The sequence below is a fragment of the Ranitomeya imitator genome, chromosome 3 (genome assembly GCF_032444005.1).
Source record: "Ranitomeya imitator isolate aRanImi1 chromosome 3, aRanImi1.pri, whole genome shotgun sequence".
Classification (NCBI taxonomy): domain Eukaryota; kingdom Metazoa; phylum Chordata; class Amphibia; order Anura; family Dendrobatidae; genus Ranitomeya; species Ranitomeya imitator.
This window is the reverse complement of record NC_091284.1, coordinates 116,389,041-116,410,824: the sequence shown is the minus strand read 5'-3', so window position 1 is coordinate 116,410,824 and position 21,784 is coordinate 116,389,041. Positions and strand designations below refer to the sequence as shown.

Below are 21,784 nucleotides of genomic sequence, written 5' to 3'. Positions count from 1 at the left end.
AAGGGGTTTTCTGAAACTAAATTTAACTTCGTCCTAACCTATTTATTTAAGGTCATAATCTAATCTCTTTTTCAATTATACTTTAATAAAAAATTCTCTATCTTTCCGTAACTACACTTCCTCTTTGACGACGCTTTGTACGAGAATGCCAGTGCATGCTATGATACTCTAACAAAGCGCTATGAGTGACCTCTGTTCCAGGGCTGGGCCCTGCTCTGCTGAGCATGGGTCGGTTGTCAATTCCGACAGATGCTCAGTAGACTCTTGTCACTGTTCTTCTCCGTGCGTAGTGACAGTGCTGTCTCTCGCTGACTCTGATCAGAAGTGACGAGCCGGCAACAGAGCGCACTGTCATTGCACATTGTAAATAAAGAACGAGCGAGTAAAGACCAGCGGCGTCCCCACAAGTGACGTCACTGCTGATGCTGTGTTTCAGGGATTCTGGCACTCTCAAATGAAGACTCATCAAAAAGAAAGTAGTAAAAAAAATAATAATAGAAGTATTTAGAAAGCGTAGTGAATGAAGGATAGTATATTAAAGAAAATGTTAGATTATGACACTAAATAAAGTTGAAGATGAAAATAGTTTCAGACAACCCCCTTAAGCTATTCCCTGCAGAAATGTATGAATGAAAAATTTGGTATTACCAGTCGGGGGATGACCCTATTCTCTGACACTGTCTTATCGGAGCTAACTGTACCAAACTGTGTAGGGACACACCCATTTGACAAAGGGAATAGTAACACCCAGTTGTCAGTATATTTGTATATTTCTAGGTGGAATCTGTCTATCATAGTTCAGACTTGACAGAAGAGAGTTGATTTCTCCACGGCGGATTTGTAAAGAGCTCAATGAGGGACACAAATGGTTGCGGGCCTGAATATTGCCCACGTGTGGACTCGCAGCCCTGCAAATCTGTAGACGATCTCTTTGGGCCAGCCTCTGATTTCTGCTGCAGACTAGAAAGCAAATACACATTTAATTTCTCATAGGAAGAATCCGCTGTGTGAACATACCCATAAGTGCTCACTTAGAAGACCTCAATGATTGCCGGAGTCAAGTTTCAAAATGAGACCTGCCAACAATAAACAGACCTAGAAGTGAAATATTACCACTCTCAACCAGTTATACCAGTGACAATAAAGACTTAGAAATTTGACCGTGGAAGGACTTTTCTATAAACACATGTCATACTGCAGTGGATACAAGCTCCTCTCCCCCGCTAATCTGCTGCTCCCCTCTAGAACTACCTAATCTCTAGGTTTACACAAACTAGTCATATCCATTGGCCTGGCCGCATGTCCTCTTCTGGGCAGAACTGTTAGTTTATAAGGAAGAGATAAGTCTCGTGAAGTCATAAGGAGGCTCCACCAGATTCCCTGCTCCAAGTCACTAGCAGATAGCACTGGAATAATCTGGAGCGGACTCGCTACCACAGCCATGAACAGCAGACGGTGCCATCCGGAACATCACACACTGCTTCCACTGTCCTCACTTCACCCCACAGCATTCCAATGAATTTGCACAAAATAAAAGGTCCCGGTGCCCTCAGCTGTGAAGAGCTCCGGACCAGACTCTGCGCTGCCATGGGTTATTCGTCGACATCACAAATCAGGAAACTTGTGATTCTTCTGACAAATACTTGACGACTCAGAACTTTCATATATTCTGAATGTCACTGCTTACCCACCGATACATAAAATAAATCCTTAGCGTTACATTCGCTATACCGGCAAACATAGACCAGACGGTCGTCTCGTTATGTAACGATCGGCGGCTCCGCCATGTTATCCAATATGTATATGGGCCTTTACAGTCAGACTTTGGAGTCTAAATAGACTCATCACATGTCCGTCACAAAGGGAGAGAGCCCATACCTGGTGGATCATTTCCAGCTTTTTCAGATACGAATGACCATATATCTTACACAAAAACACGGAATTGTAGTTCGAAAAGTAATATTAAAATAAGTTTATTAAAGGGACACTGTCACCTGAATTTGGAGGGAACAATCTTCAGCCATGGAGGCGGGGTTTTTGATTCACCCTTTCCTTACCCGCTGGCTGCATGCTGGCTGCAATATTGGAATGAAGTTCATTCTCTGTCCTCCATAGTACACGCCTGTGCAGGGCAAGATTGTCTTGTGCAGGCGTGTACTACGGAGAACAGAGAATGAACTTCAATCCAATATTGCAGCCAGCGGGTAAGGAAAGGGTGAATCAAAAACACAAAAACCCCGCCTCTATGGCTGAAGATTGTTCCCTCCAAATTCAGGTGACAGTGTCCCTTTAAGTAATGAGGCATTAAAAAACATATAACGAAAAAAAATATATATAAATATACATATATGTACGTATGTATACATGTACAGAATACAAATCAGACAGAAAAAAGGCTCAGGTGTGAGGACAAAATCACATCACAATAAGTGAACAGGGTCAGAAAAAGCTGTCTTTCCAAAATTAAATGGCAACAAAAAGTGCTTGGTGCAAATGAAATGTAGCAGCAACTGCCAAGTGAATCAGAAAAAACTTGATTGACCTGCTGTCGCCTTCATAGTCTATTGCACATATGCCCTAATCAAGAAGAGTGTGCAACGCACATACCCTAGCACATGGCACTGGTCATATAACAAAGGAGAGCACCAGAAAGAGAGGTAATGACGTAATCTAGTGGAAGGACAGCTTACCCATGTGAATGCCTGCGTGATGGGATGTCCAATGCAGCCCCGACGCGCGTTTCACGTGGGCATCTTCGGGGGGGGGGGTTGGGGGGAGGAGGCTGCTGTAAGATATACTGTATTGGAAGTGTCCATGCATACCTTATGCTGGGTTCTTTTTTAGATTGGCATTGCCAGCTCACATGGATATCTAAGATGTTTCGGTGGCTTTTGTTACTTATGAATGACCATATTGCAGATAGCGAATTCTATATGTGCAGGTACGGACTAATGATTTAAAGGGAATCAGACACCACATTTTTACCATCTAATCTGAGAGAATAATGAAAAGTCAGAGACTCCGATTGCAGCCATGCGTCACTTACTGGGCTGCTTGCTGTCATTTTTATAAGATCACTTTTATTAGCGGGAGATTATAATCAGAAGACTAGTAAATCTGCTGCAACATAGTCAAGCACATACATGAGCTTTATATAACCCCAACCCCATCACTGATTGGGAGCTTTCTGCCTATGCATAGTGTATACTCAGTGGTGTGGGCGGGGTTATAAAGGGCTCAGCATTCAGAGAACTGGTAGATCTGCAGCAGAGAAAGCTGTGAGATATATATATATATACGTATATATATATATATATATATACACACATATATATATATATATATATATATATATATACATACATACATATATATATATATATATATATATATATACACACATACACACATCACATATTATACACACACATAATATATATATATATATATATATATATATATATATATATATATATATATATATATATATATATATATATATATGTTATAAAAATAGCCATCACATGTAATTAAAAGTACTGTAATCTATGCATAGCAATAAAAGTAGTTACACAGGCACAAGCCGCTACACTGGCATATGATGGCACATTTACCTCCCATATGGAGGAGACCTCGATGCGCAGTCATTCTCCTTCTTTTATATAAGTATTTCCCTAATGTGTAATATAACTTCTTTTTATAGAAAGAGGCTACCTTTTTTTTTTACAAACCAAAAGAAAAGGCCTTCAGTTTAGACTCGGCTCAGTGATACCATATGTGCAAATATTAAACATCCCCACACACACATCCAAAAGGTATGGAAATGGCTGCGCTACAGCCTGGTGTGTCCTAGCGCGCTCCACATTTTGCATTTCACTACAGGCACACGTGTTTCTGTGTGTGAGGTGGCTGTGAACAAGGTTTTTTTCCCTCTCCCCTCTGGCAGCAGCACCCAACTGTATTTCACAACGTAACCTCCATTGAGCAGCAAGTAGCAGATGATGCTTAAGAGGTTAACTCGGCACATATCTGGCACCTCTCCAGCCTTTGTAGAAGAATCACTACTAATGTGAGAGCACAAAGCATAGTCCAGGCCAGCCGTGATTAATAGACTGCTGAATGCGCTCCTTTCCTCACACACACACACACTTTTCATTCCCCTGCTTCCATAGATCATGGACTTATCCTCGAAATATCTGACTGAAATTGAATTTGGCTTCTCTCTCAACCGTTCATTTCCTATGTTATGCAAGGTTATATCCTTTTCTGCATGAGCAGAACCAAACCAGCTGCAGCTCGGGAGAAGAAAATATGTTTTCAATTATGGAGCTGGCCTGAAAACAGAATGGTAGATGTGAGCGCGCCCTTAATAGAGCCATCATTGAATGGACCTGCTGGACGGAATCCTATTAATTAGGTGTTTAGCCTTACACAGGGAACCTTTGATACTGCGAGCGCGTTCTACCTGGCACGCCGGAGCTTTGGAACGCAGCAGGAAGTTAATATGGCAAACTTCCTCAATTGGCTATGCAAAGGTCTGACATTTGAAACGGAGATGATTGCGATGAAATACTGACTTTCAGGAGCGTGTTAGGCAACGAAGAGAATGAATGAGAATTTACTGAGCTAGCAACGCAAGCCGCCGCATTATGGAGGGATTATTTTTCCCTCAAGGAGGTAGACTGACTAAGAAAAGCATGTAGAGGGGGAAAAAAAATGCCGTTTCCTCGCACAAGCTATGGGAGTTTTGTGCTCCAGTCTCCATTTAGAAGATGGAGTTTGGTCTGAGAGCGAATAAGCATGAAACAATAAGGAAAAACTAACAGCAAGGCACACAATGAGGTCTGCGCCAATTCGTCAGTGACTCTGGTGCCACCGGGAGGAATCGTAAAAGACGTCTTGGCCATTTTATACTCCTTCTGTGTTTTCTTCTGTCATTTACTTGTAATTGTGTAATGCATTTGTCGTTAGGACTCGCCTGATGTAATGGTGAATGCAGACACAAATAGGCAATCTTCCCGCTGTATTACAAAATGCTGAAAAAATAACAAGTGCAGCTACCAAAAACCTAGAGCTTAGCCCATGAATCATTTTATACTAAAAGTATCGTTTCTTTCTTCTTTCAAAGTATTCCCTTGTCGCTACTGCGAACAGACTTTGGACTGAATCGGTCTCCTTCTCCTTCTGGCAGCTAGCCTGTTTCTCTCTGCTGTAGAAGGAGGTTATTTTTCTGTTAAACTGTCATACTATTGAAAAATCTGACCAGCAGAGATGAAAGACATTTCTATTGGCTGATCTGCAGAACAGAAGATAACTGTGAAGAGAACGGGCTGTGGTAAAGGTGACAGAGTATGCGTGTCCACCAGCAACCAGCATGTGGAAACCAAATATTGTTCATATTGCTATGTTCTATACACAGAATATAATATTTAATGGTGGGATATTTCTGTTAAGCATCAATAATGAGATATTTATCAATGTTTTCCAAACTTAAAATGGTTTGCCTACCAGCAAATGCTTTTACAAAAATCCAAAGTACTTTGCAGTGTTTCTGGATATAAAGTAGCTTCCTTTTTGTTTCTTGTTTGCAAGTAATCCTTTGTCATTACTATTAATCTGTGATTCTGGGAACAGACTCTGGACTGAATTAGTCCCCTTCTCCCTCTGGCATCTAGACTTTTTTTTCTCTCTGTAGAAGGAGGTTTTTCTTCTGTAATACTGCCATACTATTGCAAAAGCTCTGCTCTTTACCTGACAAGCAGGTCTGAAAGACATTTCTATTATCTGCCCTGCAAAGAAAAGCAGATCACTTTGTGCCCGCCAGCATCCAGCAATTGTGAATACTAAAAATTATGAATACTTTTCTGATCTCTACACTGGATATGTCATTTAATGGAAAGAAAAACTCCTTTTATTTATAAATAGTGAGTTAGCTATGTATCTTTGCCAGGCTTACAGTGGTTTCCGCACCAGAAAATTGCCTGTATATTTGGCTTACTATTCATCCTATTATTCAGATCTCTGTCTATTGGCCATAGCAGAAAACAGAGCTTCAGTAGCCAGACCTAAAGGTTAGATTCACAGTTACCACCATTGTAAATTAAAAGGGTTACTTAGGATAGGCCATGACTATTCAATCAGCCAGGCCCAGGGCCACGTCTGCCCCATCTATTATGAGGCCTGCTGGCACATAGTGAGGTGAGATACTACACATAGGACCATCATGATTGGGTACACCTTGTCATGGTAGGATGGCTTATGTGTTGTTGGTTTTTTTTTAATTAAAAACGAATAGTACCGTAACTAAGTACTCTGTGTTTTTACATGTGTTACTGTTACCATTTACTTACTGCAGAGTTTCTAAGCGTGGTTTTTATTCTTGGTTATATGTATCTGTTAAGGGCCGCAGTGTGAATGTGTACCTACATGTTACGCTTATACTAACAGGTGAGCTGAGCAATATATTATGTTATTCTACTCAATCAGTGGTTGTACCTCAGATTACTTGGCTCTTTATCACAATGAGATGGCTGAGCCAACCATGGGGGCCCAGCATCTCCTTATCCAGATTAAAAAAATAAATAAATTCCCAGAATTGCACCCGGAACTATCTAGAACTTGACTAATGAATCAACCATCACAGCAAGATGTGGAAGAGATGCCCAACGTCTCACTTGCTCTAACAGTAAAGAATCCCGGCCTATGATGATGGTGAAACCTTCTCTCCTTGAGTGCCCTCTTTACAGCGTTTGAGGCCTTGATGTAATAAGATTAATAGAAAAAAAATCTCCTTTTTTTCCATTAATTTATTAACGTGAGATCCTATAGGCACTATGCCTAATGACAATCCAATCCCCTCCAGAGAAGAATAAATGCAGCTGGAGTGATGAATCTCAAACTTCTGGCATTTTATTGACCAAAAATGATTGTGTTGGAAGCTACAAAAATGCTAAATCCTTGTTCCTAATTAAGAAAAATCCTAAAACCGTTATTTCAAGGACTTCCCTGAACGACCTGCAGTGTTACATCATAGGACATTTTTGGAAAACTCCTTCATTGCCACTGCTTGTAATGAAACAGAGAATTTTATGATTCCAAGTTTGTGGCACCCGCTCGGGAATGACATGTTTCCGTTTGGGTGCCGCTGTGCAATAAAACTACAAAAAAATAGCTTTCCTAAAACTAGCCTGGAAAAATGTGCATGTCCTCCATAGAACTCAAACGAACCGAATATGTTTAGGAGCTCAGGTAAGATCAGAGCCCAACCTCAACTATGCTCCTTTGGGTGAATCAACGAGGAACCCTGTCTCCATGTTAAATACAAAAAATGTGAAAATTCATTCTTTGAAGGAGGGTGTTTGTCTTGAGCGGAAATGAGGGGAGTTCACCTTACAGACGGGGGGGAAATGTTCAACAAAACCAATGATGATCGGTACCGGTCAAGTAGTATAGAGAGCAAATAACAAAATACAACATTTTGGGCACCAAAAATATATTATTCTCAGGGATGGTTTCTGCTCTTCCATGTGCGATTTGATTTAGAAATGTATGGCACAAAGACCTGAACAAGACAGTAGGGTTAGGCAGTAGTGATGAGCAAACGTGCTTGGGTAAGGTGTTATCCAACCATGCTGGGTACTAACCGACTGTCTTCAGTGTGCTTGAATAATATGGTCGATTCCCCGCGACTGCATGTCTCCTGGCTGTTCGACAGCCACAACACATGCACGGACTCTCTGTTAGTTAGGCGATCCCTACATGTTGCGGCTGTTGAACCGCGGGAGACATGCAGCCGCGGAGACTCAACCCTATTTTTCCAGCAAGCCAAAGACACTCGTTTAGCACCCGAGCATGGCCAGATAACACCTTATTCCAGCACATTCGCTCATCGCTACTAGACAGACAACGGATGCCTGAGCAGAGAAAAATCCAGCGCATGTCCTAGTCTCCATTATCTAGGACTCTGTCATTCAGGTCCATCGAGTGAGAAAAAACGAGCACACAAAAATCACGCATTTTTCATGGATACGTAAAATCAGACACACTCAAATCCATAGGGTCTAAGAGACCATAATGGCCCATTATCAGGCTCTTTCCAAACCACTACCCAAATCCCAATATTTGGTTTCATACTTCACCCAAAGTCTAAGAGGAATGTACTGCGGTCCATACGGAGCGGCCCGTCACAAACAAGCTGTGACAATGAGGGATAACTCTACGTGCATAATGTCTACACAGCAGATATTAATGACTACGAGGGGCTAATTACACAGCGGCAGATAAATGACACATATAATGCGTTCTGGTGAAGGTGAAGGATTCATTACGTATTAAATAATAAAATCATCCCTCAATAAACAGTAAGAAACATTTTCTGCTGACGGCACAAGACTTAAAGTGGTCTTACCTCTGCTTGGAAACTCTTTAACAACGGAGCTACCTGTTTGCGCAAGTCCTATGGAGAACAGAGACAATAATTAGCTTTGTGAAATCCACATTGTGAAAAGCCGGCAGAAACAAAGTGACATCTCGCTCACAATCCCGCTCACCAGACGTTAGCTGGAGCTGCCTCCATTGGGCAAATCAAACAGCCATAGAAGGCGCTTCTGCTCGTGGAAATATGGCAGCGCACACATTATAGATCTCATAGGAGAAGTAATCCTAAATATACCCCACAGAATAACAGTTCTGGCAATTAAATTATTACTTTTGTTACTAATCCAGGCGAACGGCAGAATAGCAGGCCATGTTTAGAGCTTGGCAGCATGAAGTCTCTGGTGGCCGTCCTTCATTTCCAGATCTATTTTAAAGGCAAGCGCCAGCCAAGTGCCTCTCTCCCCACCCCCACACTCACCCCATTTTGGCAGGAGATGCCCTTCCTCCCCCCCAAACCACGATCTCTGGGAGCTCTAAAAACCTACTCAAATCTAAGCCATATTCACTGGCATTTCTACAGTCGACTACTAAAGAAATCAGGGCAGGGATTGTATTTTTGAAAAAAAAGGGACTTGAAATGAATTAAATATCTCATCAATATATTAAATAATTCACCGCCACACAATTCTCAGTACATTGCCTCATCCATCCAACACTGTAGTATACTGCCTTCATGTAATGAAACACACATTTAATATAGGAATATGTCCAAAAGTATATATTTACAGTACTGGGCAAACTTTTTAAGCAGGGGTGGAAAAAATGCACCAAAGTAAGAATGCTATCAAAAATAGAAGAGTTAATGATTTATTCTTATTAATTAACAAAATGTAAAGTGAGTGAGCTTAAGAGAAATCAATATTAGGAGTGACCGCCCTTTACATTCAAAACAGCATCAAAAGGAACTTATTTTATTACATTAAATAAAAACTTTTTTTTAACAAAAACCCCACTGCCAATCCAAACCGTTGTCACCAGTCAAAAAAAATCAAAACAAAAAACAGTGACTGATATACAAAAATAATTGCTACAGAAATTTTTAAATGTATTTCAATGGTCATAACAAATAACAAGAACTGCGAGAAACACACATATCCTTTATTTTCCCACTGACGGATCAAAAAAAAAAAAAAAAAAGTATACCAATTACACAAAAATTAAGCCACATGTGCAATGAAAAAAAAAGTCACTGAATATTAGCATTGAATTATTTGAATATCCGAATGAGAAAAAAAAAATTACAGATGTTTAAACTACATGTACAAAAAAATCTGAGCTCTGATGAATCTGCAGCAGAGAAACCTGAATAGGTCACAACTGCTGCACCCAGTAAACTAAGTGATACATCACTGGTATGAGGGTCTCTGTCCCTACATCATTCTGCTCTCAGATTATATAGCAAAAATCTGGTGGCAGATTCCCTGTAAGAGAGCAAGAACTTTTACAGGAACTGGAGACAGGGCTGTAAAATCAGTTTTGGGTGCAGCCTACAGAAATGTTCCAATTAATGCCAAGAAAGAAAAATATTGATATTATATAATTAATGTATTAAATGCACTGTTGGGCACTGTTGTATATTTACTTATATTTGAAATTAGGAATTGTATGAGGACCTCCCAACTGGATATCAGAGGACAGAAGGATTGGGAACTTATAAGCGCTTGATACTGTTGTTCTCAGGTGAAGAACAGCAGCAAAATGTGTCCACTCTTCCCAATGGACACATATGAGCACTCGGGAGATTGTTTTCAGCCAGGTGACTACTATCATATTGTCTTTTATCTTTATTATCATAAGTTTGGCTAACTTCACAGCCCTGAAAGCGGACATGGCATGGATTCCTTTGAAGGTAGGTAGACTTATCTCCGCAGACGATAAGTTCCTTGTGTTCTCTAACCCCTGTTGATGAGCACATTTTTTGGGAGAGCTTTTTCGACAGCCATAGGCATGCAAACAGTCAAACAAGTCATGCAAGAAGGCTAAAACAGTGTAGCTTTTTATTTATCCTCAAAAAAGGTGTTTACACGCCCTAATAGAGCATAGGTCTAAATACTTGTGCCCAAACCTATATAACTCAGCCATACATGTGCAAACCAGCCACGTATATAATATAAATATATGTTTGCCCCTTTCACATGTAAAGGGCCATGGAATAAATGGCACTATAAAAATGTATAATAATAATAATAATAATAATAATAATTACACCAAAACTTTTTCTCCATTTTCTCCACTCATGGTTAGTGGTTGGGTGAAGACATTTATTGTCAAACTATTGTGTTTTTTCTTTTTAAATCAGAATGACAACCCAAAACATCCAAATGACTCTGATCAAAAGTTTACATACCCTGGTGATTTTGGCCTGATAACATGCACAGAAGTTGACACAAATGGGTTTGAATGGCTACTAAAGGTAACATCCTCACCTGTGACCTGTTTGCTTGTAATCAGTGTGTGTGCATAAAAGCTGAGTGAGTTTCTGGGATCCAGACAGACTCTTGCATCTTTCATCCAGCCACTGACATTTCTGGATTGTGAGTCATGGGGAAAGCAAAAGAATTGTCAACGGATCTACAGGAAAAGGTAGTTGAACTGTATAAAACAGGAAAGGGATACAAAAAGATAGCCAATGAATTGATAATGCCAATCACCAGCGTTCAAACTGATTAACAAATGGAAAATCAGGGGCGCTGTAAAAACAAAACAACAGGTAGACCAACAAAAATGTCGTCCACAACTGCCAGCAAAATTGTTCGGGATGCAAAGAATAACCCACAAATAACATCAGTTGAAATACAGGACTCTCTGAAAACTAGCAGTGTGGCTGTTTCAAGATGCACAATAAGGAGGCACTTGAAGAAAAATGGGCTGCATGGTCAAGTCACCAGATGAAAGCCATTACTGCGTAAATGCCACAAAGTATCTCGCCTACAATATGCAAAACAGCAAAGTGACGAGCCTCAAAACTTCTGGAAAAAGGTCATTTGGAGTGATGAGACCAAAATTGAACTTTTGGGCCACAACCATAAACGTTACATTTGGAGAGAGGTCACAAAGGCCTATGATGAAAGGAACACCATTCCTACTGTAAAGCACGGAGGTGGATCGCTGATGTTTTGGGGATGTGTGAGCTACAAATGCACAGGAAACTTGGTCAAAGTGGAAGGAAAGATGAATGCAGCAAGTTACCAGCAAATACTGGAGGCAAACTTGCAATCATCAGCCAGGAATCTACGCATGAGATGTACTTGGACGTTTCAACATGACAACGATCCAAAATATAACGCCAAATAGACCTGTCATTGGCTACAGCAGAACAAAGTGAAGGTTTGGAGTGGCCATCTCAGTCTCCTGACCTCAATATCATTGAGCCACTCTGGGGAGATTACAAGCGCACAGTTTATGCTAGACAGCCCAGGAATTTATAGGAACTGGAGGCTTTTTGCCAAGAAGAGTGGGCAGCTTTACCATCTGAGAAAATAAAGAACCTCATCCACAACTGCCACAAAAGACTTCACGCTGTCATTGATGTTAGAGGGGGCAATACACGGTATTAAGAAATGGGGAATGTGAACATTTGATCAGGGTCATTTAGATGTTTTGGGTTGTCATTATGATTTAAAAAGAGAAAACAGTAGTTTGACAATAAATGGCTTCACACAACCACGAACCATGAGTGGAGAAAAAGGTTTGGTGTTATCATTCAGATTCTCTGAAAAAAGGCCAAGAAAGCAAAAATTCTGCCGGGGTATGTAAACTTTTGAGCACAACTGTACGTATGAGATTAGCGATTCGGTTAAGGCTGTACCTTCAACGACATGTACCCGCTCCTATACCAGTAGTAGTGATAACTACATAGCACATTTGGCTCGTGCTATCAGGCAGGCAGAACAGACCTAAACTCCCATCTAATCACTCTTAGGTAGATTACAGATCATTCTGTGTGTAGAAGAGACAGGAGCTGAGCAGGTCGACATTATATGTTACATGGCTTTAGTGTAGGTAGAATCCTGCTACAAGAAAGGATCCGGGCAGCTTGGACATAAGCCTCTATATGCTGTAACTTTCCAATTAACGGTTTAATAGAGCCTATGGGAGCATCAACCTAGTATTGATTCTAGTAATCAATATTACACGCCACATAAAGACTCCCACAATACTCATCCTAACTGGACAAAGCTATCTCACCATACATTTAAAGATATATATTTTCCTTTTTACAAAGCAGACAGGTTTGTGAGCTATAACAATGATGCAATTATGAGGCAGAGCCCACATGTCCGTTCCTGTCCATTCCTCAGTGACATACATCTCCATTTAACTAGTGTGAAGCTAATCATTAAAAATATTTAACAAAGCTGGTGTAGAAAGTAAGGGCATGTTCACACTACTTTTTCCAGTGGTTAAAAACAACCCCTTTTTAAGCAGAAGACGCTTCAAGACATTTTCCTTTTCTCTAGAGTTTTGTTAAACTAAGGCGTTGGTAGCAGCAATTGTTTCCCAACTGTGTTTTTCTGGAGTTTTTTTCTCGATGTTTTTGATAACCATAAAGTGAAGAAAATACTAGTGTTTTTGAGGTGGAAATGTTAGGAGATGAAAAACAAAAAACACCCAGACTTCCACTAGGCATTTTTATAGCCTTCCCATTGACATGCATTGTAAAGTACTGAGTAGAAATGAGCAGATCCCTTCATGCAACCATGGTCAAGATCAGTGCTCACACTGGCCGCGGACAAGATCAGTGCTCACACTGGCCGCGGACAAGATCAGTGCTCACACTGGCCGCGGACAAGATCAGTGCTCACACTGGCCGCGGACAAGATCAGTGCTCACAGTGGCTGCGGACAAGATCAGTGCTCACACTGGCCGCAGACAAGATCAGTGCTCACACTGGACGCAGACAAGATCATGGCTCACACTGGCCGCGGACAAGATCAGTGCTCACACTGGCCGCGGACAAGATCAGTGCTCACACTGGAAGCGTACATGATCAGTGCTCACACTGGAAGCGGACAAGATCAGTGCTCACAGGCCGTGGACAAGATCAGTGCTCACACTGGAAGCAGACAAGATCAGTGCTCACAGGCCGTGGACAAGATCAGTGCTCACACTGGACGCAGACAAGATCAGGGCTCACACTGGACGCAGACAAGATCAGGGCTCACACTGGCCGAGGACAAGATCAGTGCTCACACTGGAAGCGGACAAGATCAGTGCTCACAGGCCGTGGACAAGATCAGTGCTCACACTGGACGCAGACAAGATCAGGGCTCACACTGCACGCAGACAAGATCAGTGCTCACACTGGAATCGGACAATATCAGTGCTTACACTGGCTGCGGACAAGATCAGTGCTCACAGGCCGTGGACAAGATCAGTGCTCACACTGGCCGCGGACAAGAGCTGCACACAGGTGAAGTCCTACCAGGCCGGCTAATCATAGACCGAACCTTGGATCCTTCAGAGCAAGGAAATTTGCTCAGCTACTGTGAGCACTGACCTGGACTGTGTATTGTGTTTACAGTGCCTTGCGAAAGTATTCGGCCCCCTGGAACTTTTCAACTTTTTCCCACATATCATGTTTCAAACACAAAAGATACCAAATGTACATTTTTGGTGAAGAATCAACAACAAGTAGAACACAATTGTGAAGTTGAATGAAATTTATTGGTTATTTTAAATTTCTGTGAAAATTCAAAAACTGAAAAATGGGGCGTGCAATATTATTCGGCCCCTTTTACTTTCAATGCAGCAGACTCATTCCAGAAGTTCATTGTGGATCTCTGAATGATCCAATGTTGTCCTAAATGCCTAATGATGATAAATATATTCCACCTGTGTGTAATCAAGCCTCAGTATAAATGCACCTGCTCTGTGATAGTCTCAGGGTTCTGTTTGAAGCACAGAGAGCATCATGAAGACCAAGGAACACAACAGGCAGGTCCGTGACACTGTTGTGGAGAAGTTTAAAGCCGGATTTGGATACAAAATGATTTCCAAAACTTTAAACATCCCAAGGAGCACTGTGCAAGCGATCATATTGAAATGGAAGGAGTATCATACCACTGCAAATATACCAAGACCCAAGCATCCCTCTAAACTTTCATCTCAAACAAGGAGAAGACTGATCAGAGATGCAGCCAAGAGGCCCATGATCACTCTGGACAAACTGCAGAGATCTACAGCTGAGGTGAGACAGTCTGTCCATAGAACAACAATCAGTCATACACTGCACAAATCTGGCCTTTACGGAAGAGTGGCAAGAAGAAAGCCATTTCTCAAAGATATCCATAAAAAAGTGTCATTTAAAGTTTGCAAAAAGCCACCTGGGAGAAACACCAAACATGTGGAAGAAGGTGCTCTGGTCAGATGAAACTAAAATCGATTTTTTTTGGCAACAATGCCAAATGATATGTTTGGCGTAAAGGCAACACAGCTCATCACCCTTAACCCCTTAAGCCCCGAGGGTGGTTTGCACGTTAATGACCGGGCCAATTTTTACAATTCTGACCACTGTCCCTTTATGAGGTTATAACTCTGGAACGCTTCAACGGATCTTGGCGATTCTGACATTGTTTTCTCGTGACATATTGTACTTCATTTTAGTGGTAACATTTATTCGATATAACTTGCGTTTATTTGTGAAAAAAACGGAAATTTGGCGAAAATTTCGCAATTTTCCAACTTTAAATTTTTATGCCCTTAAATCACAGAGATATGTCACGCAAAATACTTAATAAGTAACATTTCCCACATGACTACTTTACATCAGCACAATTTTGGAACCAAAATTTTTTTTTGTTAGGGAGTTATAAGGGTTAAAAGTTGACCAGCAATTTCTAATTTTTACAACACCATTTTTTTTAGGGACCACATCTCATTTGATGTCATTTTGAGGGGTCTATATGATAGAAAATGCCCAAGTGTGACACCATTCTAAGAACTGCACCCCTCAAGGTGCTCAAAACCACATTCAAGAAGTTTATTAACCCTTCAGGGGTTTCACAGGAATTTTTGGAATGTTTAAATAAAAATGAATATTTAACTTTTTTTCACACAAAATTTATTTCAGCTCCAATTTGTTTTATTTTACCAAGGGTAACAGGATAAAATGGATGCCAAACATTGTTGTACAATCTGTACTGAGTACGCTGATACCCCATATGTGGGGGTAAACCACTGTTTGGGCGCATGGCAGAGCTCGGAAGGAAAGGAGCGCCATTTGACTTTTCAATGCAAAATTGACAGGAATTGAGATGGGACGCCATGTTGCGTTTGGAGAGCCCCTGATGTGCCTAAACATTGAAACCCCCCACAAGTGACACCATTTTGGAAAGTAGACACCATAAGGAACTTATCTAGATGTGTGGTGACCACTTTGACCCACCAATTGCTTCACAGAAGTTTATAATGCAGAGCCGTAAAAATAAAAAATCATATTTTTTCACAAAAATGATCTTTTCGCCCCCAATTTTTTATTTTCCCAAGAGTAAGAGAAGAAATTGGACCTCAAAAATTGTTGGCCAATTTGTCCTGAGTACGCTGATACCCCATATATGGGTGTAAACCATTGTTTGGGCGTATGGCAGAGCTCGGAAGGGAAGGAGCGCCATTTTACTTTTCAATGCAAAATTGACTGGAATTGAGATGGGATGCCATGTTGCGTTTGGAGAGCCCCTGATGTGCCTAAACATTGAAATCCCCACAAGTGACACCATTTTGGAAAGTAGACCCCTTAAGGAACTTATCTAGATGTGTGGTGAGCACTTTGACCCAACAAGTGCTTCACAGAAGTTTATAATGCAGAGCCGTAAAAATAAAAAATCATATTTTTTCACAAAAATAATCTTTTCGCCCCCAATTTTTTATTTTCCCAAGGGTAAGAGAAGAAATTAGACCACAAAAGTTGTTGTGCAATTTGTCCTGAGTGCGACGATACCCCATATGTGGGGGTAAACCACTTTTTGGGTGCATAGCAGAGCTCGGAAGGGAAGGAGCGCCATTTGGAATGCAGACTTAGATGGATTGGTCTGCAGGCGTCACGTTGCATTTGCAGAGCCCCTGATGTACCCAAACAGTAGAAACCACCCACAAGTGACCTCATATTGGAAACTACACCTCCCACGGAACTTATCTAGATGTGTTGTGAAAACTTTGAACCCCCAAGTGTTTCACTACAGTTTACAACGCAGAGCCGTGAAAATAAAAAATCCTTTTTTTTTTCCACAAAAATGATTTTTAGCCCCCCAAATTTTTATTTTCCCAAGGATAACAAGAGAACTTGGACCCAAAAAGTTGTTGTCCAATTTGTCTCGAGTACGATGATACCCCATATGTTGGGGTAAACCCCTGTTTGGGTGCACGGGAGAGCTCGGAAGTGAAGGAGCACTGTTTTACTTTTTCAATGCAGAATTGGCTGGAATTGAGATCGGACGCCATGTCGCGTTTGGAGAGCCCCTGATGTGCCTAAACAGTGGAAACCCCCCAATTATAACTGAAACCCTAATCCAAACGCACCCCTAATCCTAATCCCAACTGTAACCCTAACCACACACCTAACCCTGACACACCCCTAATTCTAATCCCAACCGTAAATGTAATCCAAACCCTAACCCTAATGGGAAAATGGAAATAAATACATTTTTTTTAATTTTATTATTTTTCCCTAAGGCTAGGTTCACATTGCGTTAGGGAAATCCGTTTAGCACTAGCGGATTGCGCTAACGCAATGTCTTTTTAGGTGTCGTGTTTAGTGGTCGCGTTAACGTCCCCGCTCTGGAAGATCGGGGATCGGACCTCGGGCGCGCCGCGGACGCTGCAAGCAGCGTCTGAGGCGCGCCACAAAAGAATGGCACCTTGCTAGCGCGAGCCGAAAATGGCACGCTCTAGCGATGCGCTACACCCGAAAATCACATTGCTGTCAATGGTTGTGCTAATGGACCCGTTGCACGGCGTTAATTGTGACATTTTCGCCGTGCAACGCTGTCCGTTAGCGTTAACCCATTAACGCAATGTGAACCTAGCCTAACTAAGGGGGTGATGAAGGGGGGTTTGATTTACTTTTATAGCGTTTTTTATATCGGATTTTTATGATTGGCAGCCGTCACACACTAAAAGACGCTTTTTATAGCAAAAAAGTTTTTGCGTCTCCACATTTTGAGACCTATAATTTTTCCATATTTTGGTCCACAGAGTCATGTGAGGTCTTGTTTTTTGCGGGACGAGTTGACGTTTTTATCGGTTACATTTTCGGACACGTGACAGTTTTTGATCGCTTTTTATTCCGATTTTTTGTGAGGCAGAATGACCAAAAACCAGCTATTCATGAATTTCTTTTGGGGGAGGCGTTTATACCGTTCCGCGTTTGGTAAAATTGATGAAGCAGTTTTATTCTTCGGGTCAGTACGATTACAGCAATACCTCATTTATATAATTTCTTTTATGTTTTGGCGCTTTTATACGATAAAAGCTATTTTATAGAAAAAATAATTATTTTGGCATCGCTTTATTCTGAGGACTATAACTTTTTTATTTTTTTGGTTATGATGCTATATGGCGGCTCGTTTATTGCGGGAAAAAATGACGTTTTCAGAGGTACCATGGTTATTTATATCCGTCTTTTTGATCGCGTGTTATTCCACTTTTTGTTCAGCGTTATGATAATAAAGCGTTGTTTTTTGGCTCTTTTTTTTTTTTTCTTACGGTGTTCACTGAAGGGGTTAACTAGTGGGCCAGTTTTATAGGTCGGGTCGTTACGGACGCGGCGATACTAAATATGTGTGCTTTTATTGTTTTTTTGTTGTTTTTTTTTTTAGGTAAAGAAATGTATTTATGGGAATAATATTTTTTTTTTCTGCTTTATTTAGGAATTTTTTTTTTTTTTTTTTTTACAAGTGTGGAAATTTTTTTTTTTACTTTTTCACTTTGTCCCAGGGGGGGACATCACAGATCACCGATCTGACAGTGTGCACAGCACTCTGTTAGATCGGTGATCTGACATACAGCCGGGCAGGATTAGAGCTGCAGCCTGATCCTGACCCGGAAGTGCTCCCTGCAGGACCCGGATGCAGCCCGGCGGCCATTTTGGATCCGGGGACTGCAGGGAGAAGACGCTCGGTACACGGTGAGTACATCACCGTGTACCGATTGTCTCAGGGAAGCCCGCAGGGAGCCCCCTCCCTGCGCGATGCTTCCCTGCACCGCCGGCACACCGCGATCATCTTTGATCGCGGTGTGCCGGGGGTTAATGTGCCGGGAGCGGTCCGTGACCGCTCCTGGCACATAGTGCCGGATGTCAGCTGCGATAGGCAGCTGACACCCGGCCGCGATCGGCCGCGCTCCCCCCGTGAGCGCGGCCGATCGCATATGACGTACTATCCCGTCACTGGGAATTAAGTCCCAGGTCACCTGGACGGGATAGTACGTCATATGGGATTAAGGGGTTAACACACCATCCCCACTGTCAAACATGGTGGTGGCAGCATCATCGTTTGGGCCTGCTTTTCTTCAGCAGGGACAGGGAAGACGGCTAAAATTGAAGGAAAGATGGATGGAGCCAAATACAGGTCCATTCTTGAAGAAAACCTGCTGTAGTCTGCAAAAGACCTGAGACTGGGACAGAGATTTGTCTTCCAACAAGACAATGATCCCAAACATAAAGCAAAATCTACAATGGAATGGTTCAGAAATAAACGTATCCAGGTGTTAGAATGTCCAAGTCAAAGTCCAGACCTCCATCCAATCGAGAATCTGTGCAAAGAGCTGAAAACTGCTGTTCACAAACGATCTCCATCAAACCTCACTGAGCTCGAGCTGTTTGCCAAGGAAGAATGGGCAAGAATTTCAGTCTCTCTATGTACAAAACTGATAGAGACATACCCAAGCGACTTGCAGCTGTAATCGCAGCAAAAGGTGTCGCAACAAAGTATTAAGATAAAGGGGCCGAATAATATTGCACGCCCCACATTTCAGTTTTTAATTTCCACAAAAATTTAAAATAACCAATACATTTTGTTGAACTTCACAATTGTGTTCCACTTGTTAATTTTTCACCCAAAATTTATATTTGGTATCTTTATGTTTGAAGCATGATATGTGGGAAAAGGTTGAAAAGTTCCAGGGAGCCGAGTACTTTTGCAAGGCACTGTAAATGCTGAGGTGTCTTGTGTATTAGGGTGGTCTACCTCTATTTTATTTTCTGGACACATACCATATCTGCAGAATATTTATTTACTTTATTTGTTTCTATATCACCATTAATATCCACAGTATTTTACAGACATTAGAATCATTGTTCCCATTGTGCCTCACAATCTAAACTCTATCAGTAAAGGTACCTTCACACTAAACGACGCTGCAGCGATCCAGACAACGATCCGGATCGCTGCAGCGTCGCTGTGTGGTCGCTGGAGAGCTGTCACACAGACCGCTCTCCAGCAACCAACGATGCCGGTAACCAGGGTAAACATCGGGTTACTAAGCGCAGGGCCGCGCTTAGTAACCCGATGTTTACCCTGGTTACCATCCTAAAAGTAAAAAAAAACAAACACTACATACTTACCTTCCGCTGTCTGTCCTCCGGCGCTCTGCTTCTCTGTACTGGCTGTGAGCACAGCGGCCGGAAAGCACAGCGGTGACGTCACCACTCTGCTTTCCGGCCACTGTGCTCACAGTGAGTGCAGAGAAGCAGAGCGCCGGAGGACAGACAGCGGAAGGTAAGTATGAAACGTTTGTTTTTTTTACTTTTAAGATGGTAACCAGGGTAAACATCGGGTTACTAAGCGCGGCCCTGCGCTTAGTAACCCGATGTTTACCCTGGTTACCAGCGAAGACATCGCTGGATCGGTGTCACACACGCCGATTCAGCGATGTCAGCGGGAGAGCCAGCGACCAAAGAAAGTGCTGGCCTTCTAGCCCCAACCAACGACATCACAGCAGGATTCTGATCGCTGCTGCGTGTCAAACTGAACGATATCGCTAGCGAGGACGCTGCAACGTCACGGATCGCTAGCGATATCATTCAGTGTGACGGTACCTTTAGTCTCTGAAGTGTGGGAGGAAACCCAGGTAAACAAGGGGAAAACATACAAACTCCCTGATGTTGTCTTTGGTGGGATTTGAACCCAGGACCCCAGTGCTTCTAAGCTGCAGTGCTAACCACTGAGCCTCTGTACTGCCCTTCAAAATATGCTTAAAAGCAAAGGCACAAAACAAAGCCACAAAAAAGGAATAAAAATCCTCCAAGAATAAATACAAAAAGGGGCAGCAGTGTTAACCTGCCCAGGTCTCAGAACTAATGTACTCTCAGGATGCATTAAACCCATGTAGTAAAGATGGCAGCAACAAAGGTACAAAATACTGGTGAGACAACCACTCGCGTCCTACCAGTTCATGGAGGGGGTGATTGCTTAGTATTAAATTGCACAAAAGCTGCTTGTATAGGGCACTGGTCACCGTACGAACAGCGGATCTTGATGATTTGCGTGACCAAGTGCATTCAGTGTGGCAGAACATTCCTCAGACCACCATTAACAATTTAAATGATTGCAGCCAAGGCTTGTAAGTGCGAGCATTTCTGAGCATGGGGCTCAATCTCGATTCTGAATAAATTGAGGTGTGTTGAAAATTTTGTTTCCATGTTTTCATCATCTTCATATCATTATTGTGTCTATCCATCCTGTGATTTCCAGAATTCCATGACTGTTTTGAAGTAGAACAAGTGTGTGTACACTGTATATATTTTTGTATATCTGGAATGTGTATAGATCTACATGACTCCTGCAATCTGACTGCTCTGTGCCTGTTCATGGAGTGTACGTGTGTGATTTACTTGTGGGCCTATATGTCTCCAGTTTGCTCCGGTATGTCGTCATTAGAGCAAGATCAACACTTTTTTGTCCACAGAGGTGCTCTTCTTCATCTGTTGACATTAGCACATTCCTTCCTTAGCAAGTCAAGAAATGAGGGAGATTAGATGTGTCTGATATGTCATCCCTTCGGGGTCACGCAGTGAAAGGTCAGTTTTCAGAATACAGATTTCATACATATGCCGTTACCACATTCCTCTATGACAGCTGTCCAGCTGTTCCGCGGCTTACGCTGGAAATCATAACCCATGAAATCCATAACGGCTTGTGCTGGATACATGGTACCGTGGTCACTTGGATCTGTGACACTGCGGCCATCACTATGAGTTCTGCTCTAGATTCACCTGGCTGCTCCGCCATGTGTGCAATAGTGCAATTCTTCTGTTTAATCATTGCTTTGAAAAATAGGTCAAGAAGAGAAATCTACATCTCCTCCTAGTAAATAATTAAAGCTAATGGAATTTTCACAAGATCTGTGAGGG

At 41.9% G+C, this 21,784-nt stretch overlaps 1 protein-coding gene across 3 annotated transcripts in view; it reads right to left on the bottom strand.

Moving 5' to 3' along the window:
• Window positions 1–21,784, bottom strand: part of CUX1 (cut like homeobox 1) — a 484,034-nt gene that overhangs the window by 326,254 nt on the left and 135,996 nt on the right. For all 3 annotated transcript variants that reach the window (XM_069761313.1, XM_069761314.1, XM_069761315.1), the window contains exon 3: window positions 8,408–8,455. In XM_069761313.1, coding sequence (XP_069617414.1) covers window positions 8,408–8,455 — 48 coding nt within the window. The remainder of the gene's footprint in view (window positions 1–8,407; window positions 8,456–21,784) is intronic.